The sequence below is a fragment of the Salvelinus alpinus genome, chromosome 9 (assembly GCF_045679555.1).
Source record: "Salvelinus alpinus chromosome 9, SLU_Salpinus.1, whole genome shotgun sequence".
NCBI classification, from domain to species: Eukaryota; Metazoa; Chordata; class Actinopteri; order Salmoniformes; family Salmonidae; genus Salvelinus; species Salvelinus alpinus.
In genome coordinates this window covers 85,443,958-85,467,530 of record NC_092094.1, presented here as the reverse complement: position 1 = coordinate 85,467,530, position 23,573 = coordinate 85,443,958, and the positions used below count along the sequence as shown (strand labels likewise).

General features: G+C 44.5%; 1 protein-coding gene across 2 annotated transcripts; it reads left to right on the top strand.

Moving 5' to 3' along the window:
* Window positions 1–15,293: 15,293 nt before the first annotated feature.
* Window positions 15,294–23,551, top strand: msh4 (mutS homolog 4). Of its 2 annotated transcripts, none has more exons than XM_071327621.1 (20): window positions 15,294–16,026; window positions 16,271–16,444; window positions 16,534–16,700; window positions 16,858–16,968; window positions 17,055–17,170; window positions 17,274–17,447; window positions 17,562–17,734; window positions 17,861–17,928; window positions 18,041–18,115; window positions 18,203–18,267; window positions 18,366–18,535; window positions 18,695–18,831; window positions 19,079–19,182; window positions 19,436–19,560; window positions 20,272–20,472; window positions 20,597–20,715; window positions 22,383–22,511; window positions 22,697–22,871; window positions 22,961–23,049; window positions 23,163–23,551. In XM_071327621.1, exons 1-20 carry the CDS (start codon window positions 15,876–15,878, stop codon window positions 23,358–23,360), a joined length of 2,721 nt encoding a protein of 906 aa, XP_071183722.1. In that variant the 5' UTR covers window positions 15,294–15,875; the 3' UTR covers window positions 23,361–23,551. The 2 variants fall into 2 exon arrangements, with proteins under 2 accessions (XP_071183722.1, XP_071183723.1); XM_071327622.1 differs by having other exon boundaries at window positions 23,141–23,551.
* The last annotated feature ends 22 nt before the right edge of the window (window positions 23,552–23,573 follow it).

Here is a 23,573-nt window from a genome sequence, read left to right as displayed (position 1 = left end):
CAACATAAAATATAACAGGCCCAGGGATAATTGCATATTAATTTATAAGCCATATTGATGATGGCACAACACATTTACATTTAGGTAATTTAGCAGATGAACAACTAACAGGAGCAGTTAGGATTGAATGCCTTGCTCAAGGGCACATAGACAGATGTTTTACCTTGTCGGCTCGGGGATTCGACCCAGCAACCTTTCGGTTACTGGCCCAAAACTCTGACCGAAAGGCTACCTACCTCCTGCAATGCTATTGACGGCTCTCTTGATCTTGTATACTTGAAGACTGTATAGCCAACTCAGAGTTCAACGGGTGTTTGTTAGTGTTCAAGTGTGAGGCTGTTTTTCTTCCTCGTGTGAGTGTGTTTACAGGCTAATTAGGTTATTAATGGTATAAAAGCTGGACTGGCAATTGCAAGCAATATGTTATTCTCTACTAACACTATTGACTTTATACTTCTTACACTGTTCAGTAATATACATTATTTTATGTAGACCCAGATTGTGGAGTGTGCGTCCCATACATTGTATTTCTATGGCGCGCATCCACTCATTCTAGACACCTAGCCATCATTGTCAGACAAATTTAAAAGGGACTACAGTAGCCAGTTACATTATGGGGTATAGGCAGGACACTCAAAACACAGTTGGAAGGGTGTCATTAGGTAGGCTGTTTGTTTTAATCTTGGAGAGTAATATAAATAACCTGTGAGTAATATTAGCCAAAACACTTACGCTTCAGAGAGCTTCCCATTGGCCCGTCGTGTGGCACTTCAATTCCAGTTGATCCTGGGCATTCTGAAGAAAGTCTCCAACACATCAAGGTTGATGAGCGACAAGAAATCAGAGTGTTTAGTTACACACACGGCATCTTCTGCTGCATCGTCAGTCTGATGTTCTACCTCCTCCATTATCGGAATAATCTGGTCCCATTCTCGACAGCCGACCTCTACCAATGTCTGTTGGTATAGGTAGGCATCTCCCGCAACTGCACCACCACCCAGGTAGCACAAACGTCTGGCTCATATCTGGCCTGATTCCTGCATGCCAGATCTAAAACTGCTAGCCCAGGTCTGGCAGCCGGGTTCCGGCCCGAATCAGCCCAGCAATGGCCCAAATCCACTCTATTCTACCCCCCCCCCCCCCCCCACTAAAACAATATTGATATAGGTAGTACTATTATATTAAAACAGGGATGCAAACTGGTGAGGGTCCAAAAAGGTGACAATATTTTCAGAGAATAACAAGTACAGTGGCAAGAAAAAGTATGTGAACACTTTGAAATTACCTGGATTTCTGCATAAATTGGTCATAAAATGTGATCTGATCTTCATCTAAGTCATTACAATAGACAAACACCATTTCAACTGCCCCCTTAGTCACTTTATCCTGGCGCCGGGTCTGGAGAGCAGCTGAGTAGACTAATGGCTGGTTAGGCCGTTAGGGGATGCAGCTGGCTGCTCACAGCTGTCACACGTGATATTATTGGATGAATTACTCATTCTGATATGACATTTCATGCTCTGAACTCTGATATTCTATTTGTAGGATACGTAGAGATGCATTCTATGGTCAGTCATTAATTTCTATATGAAAAACAAACACCATTATTCATTGGCGGATGGTAATGTTAGCTAGCCAGTTTAGATGCTAGCTAGCTAACGTTAATAACTATTTAGGACACAGGTTGCTTACCTCAACCTGCATTCCAAATGTCCCAGTCAGGAACAAAGTGTGTTGCGTGGTGTGCGTGATGACACAGCCAGAGAAGGTAACGTTAGTGAGCACACAGTGGGAGAATCTCATTTGCATACTCAATTCACACATATGTGTGAAAAGTATTATTAGCAGTGGAAAATAATCTTTCAAGCAACCTGAAGAGTCAGCCTGCATGTTTAAAAGTGGTTTAGGTAGCTTTCACTGTTTTGATACTATGGGTGGCAGCGGAATGAAAAGATGAAGAAGAAGAAGTATGAACAATTTCTAAAGTTATTAGGTGTGCTTGCCGAAAGCCAAGCAAAAGTATGTACAATATCTAAACACTTATGTCCAAAGGAACAAGTTCACCATCTGAATACACCAATTGCCAGAGCTCCGCTTGTCAAAGCAGCTGTTCTAATTTCAGTGAAGCCTTCTTACTGTGTCCCCTTGTAGTGCTATCCTAATTAACTGACTACAAGAACAGTATAACCACATCACTCTGCACTCCCATGCAAATCTACAGTGGGGAGAACAAGTATTTGATACACTGCCGATTTTGCAGGTTTTCCTACTTACAAAGCATGTAGAGGTCTGTAATATTTATCATAGGTACACTTCAACTGTGAGAGACGGAATCTAAAACAAAAATCCAGAAAATCACATTGTATGATTTTTAAGTAATTAATTGGCATTTTATTGCATGACATAAGTATTTGATACATCAGAAAAGCAGAACTTAAAATTTGGTACAGAAACCTTTGTTTGCAATTACAGAGATCATACGTTTCCTGGAGTTCTTGACCAGGTTTGCACACACTGCAGCAGGGATTTTGTCCCACTCCTCCATACAGACCTTCTCCAGATCCTTCAGGTTTCGGGGCTGTCGCTGGGCAATACGGACTTTCAGCGCCCTCCAAAGATTTTCTATTGGGTTCAGGTCTGGAGACTGGCTAGGCCACTCCAGGACCTTGAGATGCTTCTTACGGAGCCACTCCTTAGTTTCCCTGGCTGTGTGTTTCGGGTCGTTGTCATGCTGGAAGACCCAGCCACGACCCATCTTCAATGCTCTTACTGAGGGAAGGAGGTCGTTGGCCAAGATCTCGCGATACATGGCCCCATCCATCCTCCCCTCAATACGGTGCAGTCGTCCTGTCCCCTTTGCAGAAAAGCATCCCCAAAGAATGATGTTTCCACCTCCATGCTTCACGGTTGGGATGGTGTTCTTGGGGTTGTACTCATCCTTCTTCTTCCTCCAAACACGTCGAGTGGAGTTTAGACCAAAAAGCTCAATTTTTGTCTCATCAGACCACATGACCTTCTCCCATTCTTCCTCTGGATCATCCAGATGGTCATTGGCAAACTTCAGACGGGCCTGGACATGCCCTGGCTTGAGCAGGGGGACCTTGCGTGCGCTGCAGTATTTTAATCCATGACGGCATAGTGTGTTACTAATGGTTTTCTTTGAGACTGTGGTCCCAGCTCTCTTCAGGTCATTGACCAGGTCCTGCCGTGTAGTTCTGGGCTGATCCCTCACCTTCCTCATGATCATTGATGCCCCACGAGGTGAGATCTTGCATGGAGCCCCAGACCGAGGATGATTGACCGTCATCTTGAACTTCTTCCATTTTCTAATAATTGCGCCAACAGTTGTTGCCTTCTCACCAAGCTGCTTGCCTATTGTCCTGTAGCCCATCCCAGCCTTGTGCAGGTCTACAATTTTATCCCTGATCTCCTTACACAGCTCTCTGGTCTTGGCTATTGTGGAGAGGTTGGAGTCTGTTTGATTGAGTGTGTGGACAGGTGTCTTTTATACAGGTAACGAGTTCAAACAGGTGCAGTTAATACAGGTAATGAGTGGAGAACAGGAGGGCTTCTTAAAGAAAAACTAACAGGTCTGTGAGAGCCGGAATTCTTACTGGTTGGAAGGTGATCAAATACTTATGTCTTGCAATAAAATGCAAATTAATTACTTAAAAATCATACAATGTGATTTTCTGGATTTTTGTTTTAGATTCTGTCTCTCACAGTTGAAGTGTACCTATGATAAAAATTACAGACCTCTACATGCTTTGTAAGTAGGAAAACCTGCAAAATCGGCAGTGTATCAAATACTTGTTCTCCCCACTGTATTTTACAGTAAAAAAAAAATATCTACATTTTAAGAGAGCTTAAGTTTTAACATTGTATAGCAGGAGAAACAGGCAGAAGAGTTGAGAGACCATCTGAAATGCTGCTCAATGATACCATGTACTGAACCTCTCCTCCATCCCTCTCATGTCGTGTCCTCACCACCCAGGGAAGCGGGAGACTCAATACCGGCTCTGTGTCAAAGTAATTAGGCTAAACATATGCTGGCCAAAGAGAAGAGGGGACGAATAAGAATCCCTACAGTCCAGTGGCACTTGGAAAGCATACAGAGGGAGAAGACGGAGAAAAGAGAGCCATTGGGAGTAATTATCTCAAATGATCTGTTGTGGTTATTTATAGCACAAGCAACAAATGGCAATTAATCTCTCAGTGAAATTGCTACATCCCTCCTGCCTTTTCCTGTATTATCTGCCAAGAAGGCCTTGAGGGATTTGAGGGTGGGGGTGGTGGTCTGTGATTCATTCAACTAACACGCACCCTTTCATCTCTGTCTTCTGTGTGTGTTTGTTGTGACTAGGACATTTTAGAATGTACAATATGTGTATTTGTAAAAGGCTTTTTTGTCTCTGACAAGATAGGGAGACGTGTGTGTGTGTGTGTGTGTGTGTGTGTGTGTGTGGGTGGCTGGGGGGATGACAACAAAAGCTGTTTTTTGCTGAGAGTGAGAGCCATTTAAGTGGTTAACCCAGTACAGCAATTAAAGAACACATAATAATCCATGCCAAAAAACCTTGATTATCTAACTAAGTTCACTGTTTAATCATCCAAAATTGGATTATGTAGAACTAATTATTCTTTGTCTGACCCTTTTGTCCGACTTCCTTTAGATTAAAACAAATCTGTTTGAATTCACAGATTCCAATGAATTTGAAATTAGAAGTTTCGAACTTTAACAAACACTCAATGGAACACAAGCCCAAACTCAGGGGAGTGAATAGTATACATCACAGATGGTCCTTTAATAAGCAGGTTTTAGGATAGTAGGTTTTTCGCAATCCTCTTTAGAATCATTGCTAAGTGGACCACTTGATTGGACCCAGACAATGAATGGTAGAGTTTGATTACTACCAGGGTAAACTCCCTAATCAACAATAATTAATCTGCTAAATTTGATTCATATACAGTGGGGAGAACAAGTATTTGATACACTGACGATTTTGCAGGTTTTCCTACTTACAAAGCATGTAGAGGTCTGTAATTTTTATCATAGGTACACTTCAACTGTGAGAGAAGGAATCTAAAACAAAAATCCAGAAAATCACATTGTATGATTTTTAAGTAATTAATTGGCATTTTATTGCATGACATAAGTATTTGATACATCAGAAAAGCAGAACTTAATATTTGGTACAGAAACCTTAGTTTGCAATTACAGAGATCATACGTTTCCTGTAGTTCTTGACCAGGTTTGCACACACTGCAGCAGGGATTTTGGCCCACTCCTCCATACAGACCTTCTCCAGATCCTTCAGGTTTCGGGGCTGTCGCTGGGCAATACGGACTTTCGGCTCCCTCCAAAGATTTTCTATTGGGTTCAGGTCTGGAGACTGGCTAGGCCACTCCAGGACCTTGAGATGCTTCTTACGGAGCCACTCCTTAGTTGCCCTGGCTGTGTGTTTCGGGTCGTTGTCATGCTGGAAGACCCAGCCACGACCCATCTTCAATGCTCTTACTGAGGGAAGGAGGTTGTTGGTCAAGATCTCGCGATACATGGCCCCATCCATCCTCTCCTCAATACGGTGCAGTCGTCCTGTCCCCTTTGCAGAAAAGCATCCCCAAAGAATGATGTTTCCACCTCCATGCTTCACGGTTGGGATGGTGTTCTTGGGGTTGTACTCATCCTTCTTCTTCCTCCAAACACGGCGAGTGGAGTTTAGACCAAAAAGCTCTATTTTTGTCTCATCAGACCACATGACCTTCTCCCATTCCTCCTCTGGATCATCCAGATGGTCATTGGCAAACTTCAGACGGGCCTGGACATGCGCTGGCTTGAGCAGGGGGACCTTGCGTGCGCTGCAGGATTTTAATCCATGACGGCGTAGTGTGTTACTAATGGTTTTCTTTGAGACTGTGGTCCCAGCTCTCTTCAGGTCATTGACCAGGTCCTGCCGTGTAGTTCTGGGCTGATCCCTCACATTCCTCATGATCATTGATGCCCCACGAGGTGAGATCTTGCATGGAGCCCCAGACCGAGGGTGATTGACCGTCATCTTGAACTTCTTCCATTTTCTAATAATTGTGCCAACAGTTGTTGCCTTCTCACCAAGCTGCTTGGCTATTGTCCTGTAGCCCATCCCAGCCTTGTACAGGTCTACAATTTATCCCTGATGTCCTTACACAGCTCTCTGGTCTTGGCCATTGTGGAGAGGTTGGAGTCTGTTTGATTGAGTGTGTGGACAGGTGTCTTTTATACAGGTAACGAGTTCAAACAGGTGCAGTTAATACAGGTAATGAGTGGAGAACAGGAGGGCTTCTTAAAGAAAAACTAACAGGTCTGTGAGAGCCGGAATTCTTACTGGTTGGTAGGTGATCAAATACTTATGTCATGCAATAAAATGCAAATTAATTACTTAAAAATCATACAATTTGATTTTCTGGATTTTTGTTTTAGATTCCGTCTCTCACAGTTGAAGTGTACCTATGATAAAAATGACAGACCTCTACATGCTTTGTAAGTAGGAAAACCTGCAAAATCGGCAGTGTATCAAATACTTGTTCTCCCCACTGTAAGTAATTTATCAGCAAGTATTTAACATGGAGTTTGAACACCGCCCACCTCTATTTGTACATTTCATTGAGTCTCTCCATATAGCTGAAGAGAGGGCATTGGAGGCAAACCTTCCCACTACACTACAGACCCACTATGTAAACAGAGATCAGTATGAAAGGCTGCGAGGGGGCCAATGTATACCTGTGGGAGTTTGGGGCGTGCTTCATGGTTTATGCTTGAAAAAGAGCTATAATCTTCCTACTAATCTGTGGCTTGGTGAGGAATTCCCTCTGCATGGAGGTCATTCAGGAAAGATGGCTATATGCTGGATGTACTTGGTGATGCATGATCACTGAAATATAGTATGGAGTATAGAATAACTAAGACATATAACAGGCTACTTGTATAATTGCTCAAAAGCTACATTAAATGGTCAATTATATGGTGGCTCATTTGTATTAATTGTGGTGAATGTCTACTTTAGCTTCTTATATGTAACCTCTGAACCAACATTAATACTAAATTTAGAATTAGGTAGTGATACCATTGCATGTTCATATCTAGCAACACCTCTTGTCACCCTTTTCCATTGTGAGCAACTATTGCCCCCTAGTGCTCAGGAATGGAGGTGGCTGTGGTAATTTCTACAAAAATCATCCCGGGTCTCGTGTGTTAGTTTAGTGGACCCATCTGTTTGTTACATACGACAGGCAATGGGTGCTAATCATAGAAGCAGGTCACAGGAGAGGACATGGCTAGAACCATTCCCATCCACCGGGTCTGTTCCCCAGGTATCTGTTTGCATGGAATCTAGTAATCAGCAAATGTAAATTATTTGTGAATTTATGGGGAAAACGCAAATTGGAACTTTCTTTCTCAACTCCTGTGGCTGGACGCCGTTTGGGCTTGATGGATGTATCCCCACCTTGTCATCTGGCCTTATCCGAATGGCCTGTGCTCCCTGGGACTTGCCTGCCAAGGAAGTCGTCTCCATCTGCTTCTCCTCCTCCATCTTGTAGTGGAGTAGACAAAGAACAGCAAGAGGATTGTTCCAATCAGCGCTGGTCCCATGTCACAAGTCGTGGAAACCGAAGGCAGCGGCATTCTGCTAAACAGACTGGAGTGTCTGCAAGAGGTCCAGAGCAGATTGACATGAGGAACAGCTTTGCCGCACTGGTGCCTGATCTACCTGCCCCTTCATCGCTGGGACTGCCTGTGTCTGTGATGACTCCAACTATGCTGACTCCAGCAGCGGCTTCGTAGTCGAGTCTGACTCCTTTCCCTCTCCCTGGATCTGACGGGGCACTGCCTGCTGTGGGAGGTCTGGACCTATCGCCGGGAGCTGCGGGCGTTCGCTATCCTGCTTCTTGTGGGCCCGAGAAAGTTTCCACAAATTGTGTGAAGTAGGAATCTCCTTTTCCGGCCACTGTATTGGGTAGTATAATGGTGAGAAATGTCTCAGTCTCTAGAGCAAAAACTTACAGGACATCAATAAGCTGCTCCCAAACATTTTAAATCTGCTTAAGGAAATTGAGTCTATCATAGTTAATGTTGGATTCAATGACATTATGAAGGGTAGCTCAGAAAAGCTGAATATGGATTTTAAAGAACTGATTGGGTCTCTGCTTGACACCAACAAACGCCCCATAATTTCTGGCCCTGTACCCTTCCTAAATCGTGGCATTGAACGTTTCAGCAGACTTTTAGACCTCCATAACTGGCTACGTGACTATTGCAGCTCTGTGGGTGTAACATGTATTGACAATTCTGATACCTTTTGGAAACAAAGCTTGTTTTATAAGGAGAATGGGATCCACCCAAATCATTTGGGTTCCAGGATCCTCCCACAGCATTATAAGGCTGCGTTGAGACAATGACCCAAGCCCAGCTCAGTTAATCCCTACTGTCGCTGAGTTGTAATAATGCTTCAGCAAATGTACATTACTCCAGGGGTATTGGAAGACACAACTTAAGTAACCTAATTTATGTCCCTCTAACTGTCCTGAATGCCTCTGCTGATCCTACAGCTATTGAATGCAGCAATCATGTGCCTATGAACCAGAGATACTGTTAGCACTGAGGCGGTGTCCCCTAGTAGGATGTCCACTGAGTGCAGGTCACCCTGCACTAACATAAATAAAATGAGCATGTCTACTTCTGCTAAGCTTCCCAGTAAACCAATGAACACAATCAAGCATTGCAGAACAGTGCAAAAAATAGCCCACATTAACATATGTAGCTTAAGAAACAAGGTAATTAAAATCAACAATTTGCTAGTTAGAGATGACATTCATATTCTGACCATCTCTGAAACTCACTTAGTAATTACCTTCGATGATACAGTGGTAGCAGTACATGGTTAGAACATCAACAGAAAAGACAGAAATGCCAATGGTGGTGTTGCTGTTTGTATTTAGAACCACATTCCTGTAAAGCTTAGAGAGCTTTATTACGTCAACATATTACGTCAACAGCATGTTAAACACTGTTGACGTAATATGGCTATAGGTTCATCTGCCATACTTAAAGCCCATTCTCGTGGAAAGCTGCTATACACCATTGTGTTTGACCAGATACAATGCTATTTTACTGTAAACAAATTGACAACAGACTTTCAGCACACTTATACGGAAGGACATTCAACAAGCACAGCACTTACACAAACGACTGATGATTAAAAAAGATTGTGGGAGCTGTTTTGTTGGACTTTAGTGCGGCTTTTGACATTATCAATCACAGTCTGCTGATGGAAAACATATGTGTTATGGCTTTACACCCCCTACTATATTGTGGCTAAAGAGTATCCTGTCTAACAGAACACAGAGGGTGTTCTTTAAAGCCTCTCTAACATAATCCAGGAAGAATCAGGAATTCCCCAAGGTAGCTATCTAGGCCCCTTACTTTTTTCAATCTTTACTAATGACATGCCACTAGCTATGAGTAAAGCCAGTGTGTCTATGTATGTGGATGACTCAACACCATACATGTCAGCTACTACAGCAAGTGAAATCGCTGCAACACTTAAACAAAGAGCGGCAGTTAGTTTCAGAATGGGTGGCAAGGAATAAGTTAGTCCTAAATATTTCAAAAACTAAAAACATTGTATTCGTGATAAATCATTCACTAAACTCCTAAATCTTGTAATAAATAATGTGGAAATAGAGCAAGTTGAGGGGACTAAACTGCTTGGAGTAACCCAGGATTGTAAACTGTCAATGTAAAAACACAGTAGCTAAGATGGAGACAAGTCTGTCCATAAAAAAGCGCTGCTCTTTTTAACAACACTATCAACAAGGCAGGTCCTACAGGCCCTAGTTTTGTCACACCTGGACTATTTGTCACGTTCTGACCTTAGTTCCTTTGTTTTGTCTTTTGTTTTAGTATGGTCAGGGCGTGAGTTGGGTGGGTTGTCTATGTTCGTTTTTCTATGATTTTCTATTTCTGTGTTTGGCCTGATATGGTTCTCAATCAGAGGCAGGTGTTAGTCATTGTCTCTGATTGGGAACCATATTTAGGTAGCCTGTTTTCTGTTGGGTTTTGTGGGTGGTTGTCTTCAGTCTTTGTGTGTCTGCACCAGACAAAACTGTTTCGGTTTTTTCACTTTTGTTGTTTTGTATTTTGTAGTGTTCACTTTTTTCATTAAAATAAGATGAACAATTACCACGCTGCGCATTGGTCCTCCGATCCTTCTAACTTCTCCTCCTCAGACAAGGAGGAAGATGAATGCCGTTACACTATTGTTCAGTCTTGTGGTCAGGTGCCACAAAGAGGGCCCTCGGAAAATGACAAAAGGCTCAGAACAGGGCAGCACGGCTGGCCCTTAAGTGTACACAGAGCTAACATTATTTTTATTATTTAGCTAGACAAGTCAGCTAAGAACAAATTCTTATTTTACAATGTTGGCCTACCCCGGCCAAACCCTCCCCTAACCCGGACAACGCTGGGCCAATTGTGCGCCGTCCTATGGGACTCCCGATCACAGCCGGTTGTGATACAGCCAGGGATCAAACCAGGGATTGTAGTGACACCTCTAGCACTGAGATGCAGTGCCTTAGACCACTGCACCACTCAGGAGCCCTTTAATAACATTAATAATATGCATGTAAATCTCAAATGGTTCAAAGTGGAGGCAAGATTGACTTCATCACTACTTGTTTTTGTAAGAAGTGTTGACATGCTGAAATGCACCGAGGTGTAGGTTTAAACTACTAACACGCAGCTCGGACACCCATGCATACCCCACAAGATATGCCACCAAAGGTCTCTTCACAATCCCCAAGTCCAGAACAGACTATGGTAGGTGCACAATACTACATAGAGCCACGGCTACATGGAACTCTATTCCACATCAGGTAACTGATGCAAGCAGTAGAATCAGATATAATAAAATATATACAGTACACCTTATGGAACAGTGGGGACTGTGAGGAAACACACAGAAAGTGAAGAGACACCGTTTACTCAGTACTTTGTTGAAGAACCTTTGGCAGCGATTACAGCCTTGAGTCTTCTAGGGTATGCCGCTACAAGCTTGGCATTCTTCTCTGCAGATCCTCTCAAGCTCTGTCAGGTTGGATGGGGAGCGTTGCTGCACAGCTACGAGCGCTCTGGACATCAGACTGGGGCAAAGGTTCACATTCCAACAGGACAACAACCCTAAGGATACAGCCAAGACAACGCAGGAGTGGCTTCAGGATAAGTCTTGAATGTCCTTGAGTGGCCCAGCCAAAGCCTGGACTTGAACCCGATCAAACATCTCTGGAGAGACCTGAAAATACCTGTGCAGCAACGCTCCCCATCCAACCTGACAGAGCTTGAGGGGATCTGCTGAGAATAATGGGAGAAACTCCCCAAATACAGGTGTGCCTAGCTTGTAGTGGTTAAAATGGTACCGGAAGAAATGGCAGCAGTTTTACAGGCGCCCAACCAATTGTGCTATTATGTGGGGTTTTTCGCGTTATTTGTAACTTATTTTGTACATAATGTTTCTGCAACCGTATCTTACGGCAAAAAAGAGCTTCTGGATATCAGGACAGCAATCACTCACCTCGGATTAGAAAAAGATTTTTACTTCAACAAGCAGGAAGCACAGGACATTCTCCAAACACCCGACAAGGCCAACATCCCAGTTATTGGCAAGAGGAAGAGATGCAGGTACAGAGGACACAGAGGGGGTGCCCTGTAAGGATTCGCAGAAGGCGAGTGGGAAAGCTGCCGTTACCGTCAATATTACTCACCAACGTGCAATCATTGGACAATAAATTAGACAAGGTACAATCACGAATATCCTACCATCAAAAACTGTAATATATTATGTTTCACGGTATCATGGCTGAATGATGACATGGATATTCAGCTAGCGGGATATACGCTGCACCGGCAAGATAGAACAGCACACTCCGGTAAGGGGGGGGGGGGGGGGGGGGGGGGGCAGTCTGTGCATATTTGTAAACAACAGCTGGTGCATGAAATCTAAGGAAGTCTCTAGATTTTGCTCGCCTGAAGTAGGGTATCTTGTGATAAAATTCAGACCACACTATTTGCCTAGAGAGTTTTCAGCTATACTTTTCGTGGCTGATTATTTACCATCACAGACGGATGCTGGCACTAAGACCGCACTCAGTCAGCTGTATAAGGAAATAATCAAACAGGAAACCGCTCACCCAGAGGCGGCACTCCTAGTGGCCGAAGACTTTAATGCAGGGAAACTTAAATCAGTTTGACCTAATTTCTATCAACATGTTAAATGTGCAACCAGAGGAAAAACAATTCTAGAACACCTGTACTCCACACACAGAGACGCGTACAAAGCTCTCCCTCGCCCTCCATTTGGTAAATCCGACCACAATTATATCCTCCTGATTCCTGCTTACAAGCAAAAATTAAAGCAGGAAGCACCAGTGACTCGTTCTATAAAAAAGTGGTCAGGTGAAGCAGATGCTAAACTACAGGACTGTTTTGCTATCACAGACTAGAACATGTTCCGGGATTCTTCCGATGGCATTGAGGAGTACACCACCTCAGTCACTGGCTTTATCAATAAGTGCATCGAGGACATCGTCCCCACAGTGACTGTACGTACATACCCCAACCAGAAGCCATGGATTACAGGCAACATTCGCACTGAGCTAAAGGGTAGAGCTGCCGCTTTCAAGGTGCGGGACTCTAACCCGGAAGCTTATAAGAAATCCTGCTATGCCCTCCGACGAACCATCAAACAGGCAAAGCGTCAATACAGGGCTAAGATTGAATCATACTACACCGGCTCTGACACTCGTCTTATGTGGCAGGGCTTGCAAACTATTACAGACTACAAAGGGAAGCACAGCCGCAAGCTGCCCAGTGACACGAGCCTACCAGATGAGCTAAATCACTTCTATGCTCGCTTCGAGGCAAGCAACACTGAGGCATGCATGAGAGCATCAGCTGTTCCGGACAACTGTGTGATCACGCTCTCCGTAGCCGACGTGAGTAAGACCTTTAAACAGGTCAACATTCACAAGGCTGCGGGGCCAGACGGATTACCAGGACGTGTGCTTCGGGCATGTGCTGACCAACTGGCAGGTGTCTTCACTGACATTTTCAACATGTCCCTGATTGAGTCTGTAATACCAACATGTTTCAAGCAGACCACCATAGTACTTGTGCCCAAGAACACAAAGGCAACCTGCCTAAATGACTACAGACCCGTAGCACTCACGTTCGTAGCCATGAAGTGCTTTGAAAGGCTGGTAATGGCTCACATCAACACCATTATCCCAGAAACCCTAGGCCCACTCCAATTTGCATACCGCCCAGACAGATCCACAGATGATGCAATCTCTATTGCACTCAACACTGCACTTTCCCACCTGGACAAAAGAAACACCTACGTGAGAATGCTATTCATTGACTACAGCTCAGCGTTCAACACCAGAGTACCCTCAAAGCTCATCACTAAGCTAAGGATCCTGGGACTAAACACCTCCTTCTGCAACTGGATCCTGGACTTCCTGACGGGCCGCCCCCAGGTGGTGAGGGTAGGTAGCGACACATCTGCCATGCTGATCCTCAACACTGGAGCCCCTCAGGGGTGCGTGCTCAGTTCCCTCCTGTACTCCCTGTTCACCCACGACTGCATTGCCAGGCACGACTCCAACACCATCACTAAGTTCGCAGACAACACAACAGTGGTAGGCCTGATCACCGACAACGACGAGACAGCCTATAAGGAGGAGGTCAGAGACCTGGCCGGGTGGTGCCAGAAAAACAACGTATCCCTCAAAGTAACCAACACTAAGGAGATGATTGTGCAGTACAGGAAAAGGAGGACCGAGCACACCCCCATTCTCATCGACAGGGCTGTAGTGGAGCAGGTTGAGAGATTCAAGTTCCTTGGTGTCCACATCAACAACAAACTGGAATGGTCCAAACACACCAAGACAGTCGTGAAGAGGGCACGACAAAGCCTATTCCCCCTCAAGAAACTAAAAAGATTTGGCATGGGTCCTCAGATCCTCAAAAGGTTCTACAGTTGCAACATCGAGAGCATCCTGACTGGTTGCATCACTGCCTGGTACGGCAATTGCCCGGCATCCGACCGCAAGGCACTACAGAGGGTAGTGCATATGGCCCAGTACATCACTGGGGCTAAGCTGCCTGCCATCCAGGACCTCTACACCAGGCGGTGTCAGAGGAAGGCCCTAAAAATGGTCAAAGACCCCAGCCACCCCATTCATAGGCTGTTCTCTCTACTATCGCATCTCTACTATCGCATTAACAGGTAATCAAATGGCTACCCGGACTATTTGCATTGTGTGCCCCCCCCCCCCCCCAACCCGTCTTTTACGCTGCTGCTAATCTCTGTTTATCATGTATGCATAGTCACTTTAACTATACATTCATGTACATACTACCTCAATTGGCCCGACCAACCAGTGCTCCCGCACATTGGCTAACCAGGCTATCTGCATTGTGTCCCGCCACCCACCAACCCCTCTTTTACGCTACTGCTACTCTCTGTTTATAGTCACTTTAACCATATCTACATGTACATACTACCTCAATCAGCCGAGTAACCAGTGCCTGTATATAGCCTAGCTACTGTTATTTTTGACTGTCATTTTTACTTTTGTTTTTATTTCTTTACTTACCTATTGTTCACCTAATACCCTTTTTCCACTGTTGGTTAGTAAGTAAGCATTCGGCGCACGTGACAAATAAACTTTGATTTGATTTGTAGCGTCATACCCAAGAAGAATCGAGGCTGTCATCGCTGCCAAAGGTGCTTCAACAAAGTACTGAGTAAGGGGTCTGAATACTTTTGTTAATTAATATGATATCCGTTTATTCTTTATTTAAAAAATTACAATAAACTGTTTTTGCTTTTTCATTATGGGGTATTGTGTGTAGATTGATGAGGGGAGACAAATATTTTAGAATAAGGCTGTAACGTAACAATATGTGGAAAAAGTAAAGGGATCTGAATACTTTCTGAATGTACTGTATCTAATAGGAAGGATTTTTAGATGAGGTCTTCCAATATTAGTGCTGTACCCTCTAAACGCAATCACATAATGTTGGGGTCCATCCTTTAAAACACTGCTTTATATCCGTCGTTTTCTCAACATCTTTTACAAAATATGTATATTGTTCTGTTTGTTCCGATGTCTTGTTCTCTGGTGTTGTGAACTCTTCGCCATTTAATCCACGCCCACCTAGACGGGTAGCACCACCCATCTGGCGAAATGCTGCCGAAGATGGTGGATAAATGAAGATAGGTAAACTCAGGCCGTTTACCATTGGGAAAAAATTGTCCGTTTCGGTCTATTTAAGGGGGTGGCTCTCCCATAGATACCAGTGTAATATAGCAGCTGGGTCTGGTCTACTGCTGCATTCAAATCAACTGGGAACTCGGTCTTCTCCGACTTCAGTGCGTTCAAGACAACTGGAAACTCGGAAATAAACTAGTTCCGACTGGGGAAAATATTTTGAACAGTCATCCAACTCGGAATTCCAAGTCGGGAACTCCCGACTTTCCGACCTGAGTATCAATAGCAAAATGATTTGACCGAGTTCCCCCCCCCCCCCAAGATCCCAGTTGTTGTGGAAGCACCATTAATGTTTGCTTTGGAATTACAAATGCAGCTTAGAGTGTGTGTGAACTGTGCCTGGTATTACGCTCGTGCGCTGAATAAGTTAGTTGACTCGCGCCCACTGACCTGACGTGGCGGGAAAGTTATAAACGAGTGCTTCTTTGAGGTTAACAAACTGTGACGTGTCCTACATTTATTATAATTTCTCTAAATTTCTCTGCCGAATCACCATCAAAACTCTTTAAATGCTTCGAAGTAGCACAGAGGAGTTGACACCTGGCAACACCACAGACTCCGGAAGAAGCTCGGTGCTGTCACCTTTGGATCATCGAGGCGGACAAAGTGGGCCTGTGTCATTCGGTCGTGGATCAACATCTGCAGGGCTGCTCACAAGAGGTAGGCCTACAGAAACTATTTAACGTTAGATATGTAAACAAGCATGCTAGATAGCAAAGCTAACGATTCTGATGAAATTGAAATCATGTTGGCAAAGTTGAGGACTGCTAAATTCTCTAAATAAGGCTTATACGCATGTTCATATGTTTTATTATCTAGGCTACAAAGCACTTAGCCAGACAGGCTTATTTAGATTGAGTTGTAGTCTACAAGTTGATGGCCTCTTTCTTTGACTCTGGTCAAGTGATTCACAGCTTCAGAGGGGGAAGGACAAGTTCATCTGTCCCACCATCCAGTGGCTCCTCATTCTGTGGGACCCCCAGACTCATGGGGGGGACCCCCAGACTTGGGAGGACCCCAGGCTTAGCTGGGGCTCTAGGCATACACCCTGCATGGACGCCACAGACTGAACCCTCTGGTAAAGCAATACAGACACACGCAACTGAGTTTTTCGCTGGGCTGTCTCAGTTTGAGAGATGAATTATTCCGCTCTCTCCATCCCTGCAGTGACCACTAGCTGCTCCTCTGTGACATCGGCCACTGCTGCCTCTGTGATTGTGGCGGTGGTAGAAGGGCGTGGGTTGGCCAGGGGGGAGATTGGCATGGCCAGTATCAACCTGAAATGCCCAGAGCTGGTCCTCTATCAGTTTGCAGACACTGGGACCTATGCCAAGGTAGAACATAATAAACAAACAGGCTGAATTGGTTTACTGTCTTCAGTATCTCAGAACAGGGAGAGACAGGCAAATCCATCTCCATGCAGCCTAGCTAAGTGCATGGTTATCTCAGTGTACTAAAGGAGCGTTAAACTTGTCTCTGATCCACTATCAGGTTATCACCAAGCTTCACATCCTGGTGCCACTCGAGATATTAATGCCAGACACTGCCAGTGAGAAAGGCAAAGGGACCAAGCTATACAGCCTAATCACAGAAAACTTTCAGGTACTGAGTAAAGGTGGTCTGTCTATACTGCTGAAGTGAGACTTTTGTCTTATGTGTTATTTGTTGCCTAACCTTCTTTGTTTCAGTCAGTAGCTTTCACTGCAATCCAGAGAAAGTACTTCAATGAGAGAAAAGGGCTGGAATACATCCAGCAACTGTCTGCACCAGAGTACAGCACTGTTATTATGGAGGTGCAAGTTAAGTATGTCACTGGGCTCAGAGAGCACAACAATAATAGTCTGTCACTTCATAATAATCAATCAGGCAGAATAACCTGTCCAGTAAACTGCAGTGTTCATCCCCAGATACTATTGCCTGGCAGCTGCGGCTGCTTTACTGAAATACTTTGAGTTCATTCAGAACTCCATCTATGCACCAAAGTCACTGAAAGTAAGCTTCAAAGGGAGTGAGCATACTGCCATGGTTGACTCAGCGTCTGCCACTAACCTGGAGCTGGTTGTCAACAACAGGGACCACAGGTATGGTGGCGTGGCAGAAGGATGTGAAACCGTCTCACTTATCAGTATTTCAAACATGGTCACTACATCAAGAGAGTATGTGACGTGTGTGTGTGTACATTTGTGTGTGTGCAGGAGTGAACATACCCTGTTAGGGGTGCTGAACTACACCAAAACCCCTGGTGGGGGAAGGAGGCTGCGCTCTAACATTCTAGAGCCCTTGCTGGATGTCGATACCATAAACATACGTCTAGACACAATTCAAGAGCTGTTACAGGATGAGGAGCTCTTCTTTGGCTTAAAGAACGGTTAGTAACAGCTACTAACTGCATTACCTTATATTACAGTGATAGGTTTTCAATATTGATTGACAGTTCTGTACAGATTAGTGTGAACTTGTGTATTTCCTTTGCTCATTTCTACCGTGACTGCAGCCATTGGACATTTTCTGGATATAGACCAACTGCTCTCTGTTCTTGTCCAGATCCCCAAGCAGGAAACGGTACATATAGATTTTTTTTATATGGTTTCCTGAAGATAAAAGAGTTGTCAGAGCCATAATGATGGAACAGTGAGAGGAATGTTAGAATCTGTCAATTTTCCTCTCAATGAAGGTTCAAGTTGCAGAGTCAAAGATTACACATGTGATTCAGCTGAAGCATACCCTGGAGTTGGTACCACCACTGAGGGTAAGTGCTCGGTGTCCTTATAATATATTAAAAATCATTACTGTTGTTGTACCATGTGCCTTTTTATTACCAGTATTGTGTAAACAGATGGTGCTGAAGAACTGTAACACTGCTCTGCTGAAGGCTTACAGCAGCTCACTGGAAGACAACAGGTACATAATCACTAAAGGGATTGGGTTTTCCATTAACAAGCCTCTAGGTAGAACACCTCTCAGGCATATTGTCTCCATTGATCATGTTATGTTCTCAGGTTTGACATGATCCTGGAGCAGATCAAGTCAGTGATTAATGATGACACCAGCTACATGAAGGGGAGCCTCAACATGCGCACACAGAAGTGCTACGCTGTGCGCCCCAACATCAACGAGTTCCTGGACATCGCCCGGCGAGCCTACACTGAGATTGTGGATGACATTGCAGGTGTTCACTAGATGGTTATGATGTTTTAAAGGGATATGCAAATGTATAATCTCTTATCGTATTATCCCTAATTGATTTCAAACACTCTGATGTGTTATGTGTAGCCTACAGTCAGTCTTTCTTGGTGGGAATTACATAATGACCCATGTTGATGCACAGGGCTGGTTGACCAGGTGGGGAAGAAGTATGGCTTGCCAATACGCACCAGCTTCAGCACAGCTCGAGGCTTCTTCATCCAGATGAAACTGGAGGGGGTAGCTTTACCTGATGGGGAACTCCCAGCTGACTTCATCAAGGTAATAACTTATTTGATGAACACCTCTGTACCTGGCAATGCTGGACTGTGGCAATGGTGAATGGATGATACAGAGCTTTAAGTGAGAGAAACCCATTACAAAGTGTCATATAGCTTCATGTTCATGGTTTAAAATGGCTGTACCTGTCAGAATTGCTTTGGCTCTATATTACACTAAAACTTGTTCGGTATTTTCCATAGTAATATATTTTCATATTCTTGCTGTGTTTTATTCACACTTTCCTCAGGTGACGAAGCACAAGAACAACTACAGCTTCACCACAGCAGACCTGATGAAGATGAATGATCGCTGTGATGAGGCCCTGAGGGAAATATTTCACATGTCCTATGTGTGAGTAAAGAGCAGCTTCAGTCTCACAATTATCAGGCTACATTTTCAGTGTATAATGTATACAGAAAAATATGTATTCTTTGCTTTGATCTGTCTGTCAAACCTACCCTTTATTTCTGTTATGATCATGTGTCATAAAATATAACTGAGGGAAGTTGGATTGACTTACTATTGTTTACCCAGTAGATGGGGCTATTGAGTTTGGTTTGGCATTGTATATAATTTTGTACTGTTTCCACCTATCTCTTTCCAGGGTGGTGTGTCAGCTGCTGAATACAGTTCATGAGCATATCCACTGTCTTTACAAACTGTCTGATGCTGTGTCCATGCTAGACATGCTTCTGTCACTAGCCAATGCATGCACCATCTCAGACTATGGTAAGTCAAGCAGGAAAGTTAAATGTAATCAATTATTAATTTCCTCCCTACATATCTGCAAAAAGTATGTGTTGCTCAAATTCATAGTTCACGCTAACCATATGATCCAGTCAGATTCAAGCTATCCCTGGAGTGGTGTGACCTCGCTCTGAGTCTAGACAGTATCTGAAGAAACCCACCCACTCATCCATCTCACATAGCAGCCAGTCATAGCAGCATGAGTAAATAGTGTGTCAGCAGCAGCACCCTCTGTTCTCCTCTATAAGTGACAAAGAGGCTGCTGTGATCTGCTCTCTATTTAACATTGGTTGCCCTGCTAGCTTAAGTTGTCTGGGCAGCAGCTCCCATAACCATGTGGGTGGTGACCAATCGCTCACAGCTGTCTGAAACAGGATCTCTGGAGGGACACGTGCTGACTGTCAGCCTTCTCTGTCTGTCATCTCACTCTCAGATTACCCTGGTCACGAAACCATTACTGTATTTGACCAGACCAATTTTTCTGCAAGACACGGCTACTGTAGATGTCTGTTTCGACTGCATGCTAGAAGTGTTTTGAACTTTCTCATAAAATGTGATAAAATAACAAACCCAACTGAATGTCATCCACAGCAATTCAACACTGAGTAAAACATTTATTTTCTAACCATGTAATTATGAATTTGAATTGTATTGTGTTCTTCCTAAAGTTGTTTTCCTTCTCTGTGCCTGCAGTGCGTCCTGAGTTCACAGACACACTGGCCATCAAGCAGGGTCGTCACCCCATTCTGGAGCGCATCGTTGGCCAGCAGCCCGTGTCCAACAACAGCTACATCTCTGATGGCAGCAACTTTGTCATCATCACTGGGCCCAACATGAGCGGCAAGTCCACCTACCTCAAACAGGTGGCGCTGTGCCAGATCATGGCTCAGATAGGTGGGTGGAGAAACCACAAAATTAATTTTAAAAGGAATGTAGTTATATAATTAACTTCATTTTCAGTGTTGTAACCATTCAACAGGCTTACTCACAGGTTACTTATATAATGAATCTGATCTAGGCTCCTTTGTCCCTGCTGAGTATGCCTCCTTCCGCATTGCTGACCAGATTTTCACCAGAATCGGGGTGGATGACGACTTTGAGACAAACTCCTCAACCTTTATGGTGGAAATGAAGGAGGTACATTTCCCATACATATTTGCCACTCAGTGGTTTTGTATGTACACTGCTCAAAAAAATAAAGGGAACACTTAAACAACACAATGTAACTCCAAGTCAATCACACTTCTGTGAAATCAAACTGTCCACTTAGGAAGCAACACTGATTGACAATAAATTTCACATGCTGTTGTGCAAATGGAATAGACAAAAGGTGGAAATTATAGGCAATTAGCAAGACACCCCCAATAAAGGAGTGGTTCTGCAGGTGGTGACCACAGACCACTTCTCAGTTCCTATGCTTCCTGGCTGATGTTTTGGTCACTTTTGAATGCTGGCGGTGCTTTCACTCTAGTGGTAGCATGAGACGGAGTCTACAACCCACACAAGTGGCTCAGGTAGTGCAGCTCATCCAGGATGGCACATCAATGCGAGCTGTGGGAAGAAGGTTTGCTGTGTCTGTCAGCGTAGTGTCCAGAGCATGGAGGCGCTACCAGGAGACAGGCCAGTACATCAGGAGACGTGGAGGAGGCCGTAGGAGGGCAACAACCCAGCAGCAGGACCGCTACCTCCGCCTTTGTGCAAGGAGGAGCAGGAGGAGCACTGCCAGAGCCCTGCAAAATGACCTCCAGCAGGCCACAAATGTGCATGTGTCTGCTCAAACGGTCAGAAACAGACTCCATGAGGGTGGTATGAGGGCCCGACGTCCACAGGTGGGGGTTGTGCTTACAGCCCAACACCGTGCAGGACGTTTGGCATTTGCCAGAGAACACCAAGATTGGCAAATTCGCCACTGGCGCCCTGTGCACTTCACAGATGAAGGCAGGTTCACACGCACATGTGACAGAGTCTGGAGACGCCGTGGAGAACGTTCTGCTGCCTGCAACATCCTCCAGCATGACCGGTTTGGCGGTGGGTCAGTCATGGTGTGGGGTGGCATTTCTTTGTTGGGCCGCACAGCCCTCCATGTGCTCGCCAGAGGTAGCCTGACTGCCATTAGGTACCGAGATGAGATCCTCAGACCCCTTGTGAGACCATATGGTGGTGCGGTTGGCCCTGGGTTCCTCCTAATGCAAGACAATGCTAGACCTCATGTGGCTAGAGTGTGTCAGCAGTTCCTGCAAGAGGAAGGCATTGATGCTATGGACTGGCCTGCCCGTTCCCCAGACCTGAATCCAATTGAGCACATCTGGAACATCATGTCTCGCTCCATCCACCAACGCCACGTTGCACCACAGACTGTCCAGGAGTTGGCGGATGCTTTAGTCCAGGTCTGGGAGGAGATCCCTCAGGAGACCATCCGCCACCTCATCAGGAGCATGCCCAGGCGTTGTAGGGAGGTCATACAGGCACGTGGAGGCCACACACACACTACTGAGCCTCATTTTGACTTATTTTAAGGACATTACATCAAAGTTGGATCAGCCTGTAGTGTGGTTTTCCACTTTAATTTTGAGTGTGACTCCAAATCCAGACCTCCATGGGTTGATAAATTTGATTTCCATTGATAATTTTTGTGTGATTTTGTTGTCAGCACATTCAACTATGTAAAGAAAAAAGTATTTAATAAGAATATTTAATTCATTCAGATCTAGGATGTGTTATTTTAGTGTTCCCTTTATTTTTTTGAGCAGTGTATTTTCGAAATACCGCAAAGTAATTCTGATTAATTTCTTTGTACTCCCAAGGTCTCATATTTAATCCATAATGTGAGTGATAGGTCTCTCATTATCATAGACGAGCTTGGGCGTGGTACTAGTGCTGAGGAGGGTGTCGGCATCTGTCACTCTGTCTGCGAATTCCTCCTTAGCCTCAGGGTAGGTACGGTGTGGCCAACCAGCACAGTGCCTCTCTCCTGTCTGAAACAATATATGATTAATTTGATTTTTGTGTATGAATCATGGAGGCCTTTCTTTTCTTTGACGTCCTGTTACTTGCACTGCTCAGTTCACAATCTATCATAAGATAAATGTGTGCTCAGCTGTTTACCTGCTGGTCCCAGGCGTTCACACTGTTCGCCACACACTTCCTGGAACTATGTGAGCTGGAGACATTGTACCCCAATGTGGAAAACCAGCACATGGAGGTTCAGCACACCCGCACTGGTGACACTGGTACAGAGCGTGTCATCTATACCTTCCTGCTGAGCCGTGGAAGCTCTGAGGAAAGAAACTACGGTAAGGAAATACAATCAGACACTTAACATTGTCCAATCTCAATCATTCACCTTAATTGTAAAAGGTTTACTGTAATGTTCAACTTGCAGGTCTGAGGGCTGCGGAGATGACTGCACTGCCTTCAACCATAATCCAAGAAGCAAAGGAGATTAGCTCTAAAGTCAGCCAACAGCTCTTGGTATGCTTTTCCAGTAGGCCATGCTTTTGGTATGCTCTTTCAGTATCATTATTTAGATCTAACTTACTATCCATCATCTTATTCTCTGTAGTCTTCCTCCTACCCTAACTCAGGCCAAGCACCACAGTGATCCGGAAACGCAACGGCAGAGAGCAGTGTACCACCTGGCCACTCGGCTCCTGCAGACAGCCAGGAACTCCAGGCTGGACCCTGACAGCCTGCGCATCTATCTGAAGAGCCTGAAGAGACACTATGAAGCAGAGCTGCAGGTCATAGGAGAGCCTGTGTCCATGGAGACAGAGGAAGAATGAGTCAGATGAGGAAAGGGATGTCAAGGGGGAGATGAGATGGGGAGGAGAGGAATTTTAAGGAAGCTTGTGGACTTATGAGTGATGCTGTTTGACTATCTTCTATAATGATATTCAATGACGTTGTTAGATATTTGTAGTATTTGTTTTCTCAATGTTAATCTGTAATATTTAAATAAAACATTTTTATATTTTCCAAGTGTCTATTATTAACAT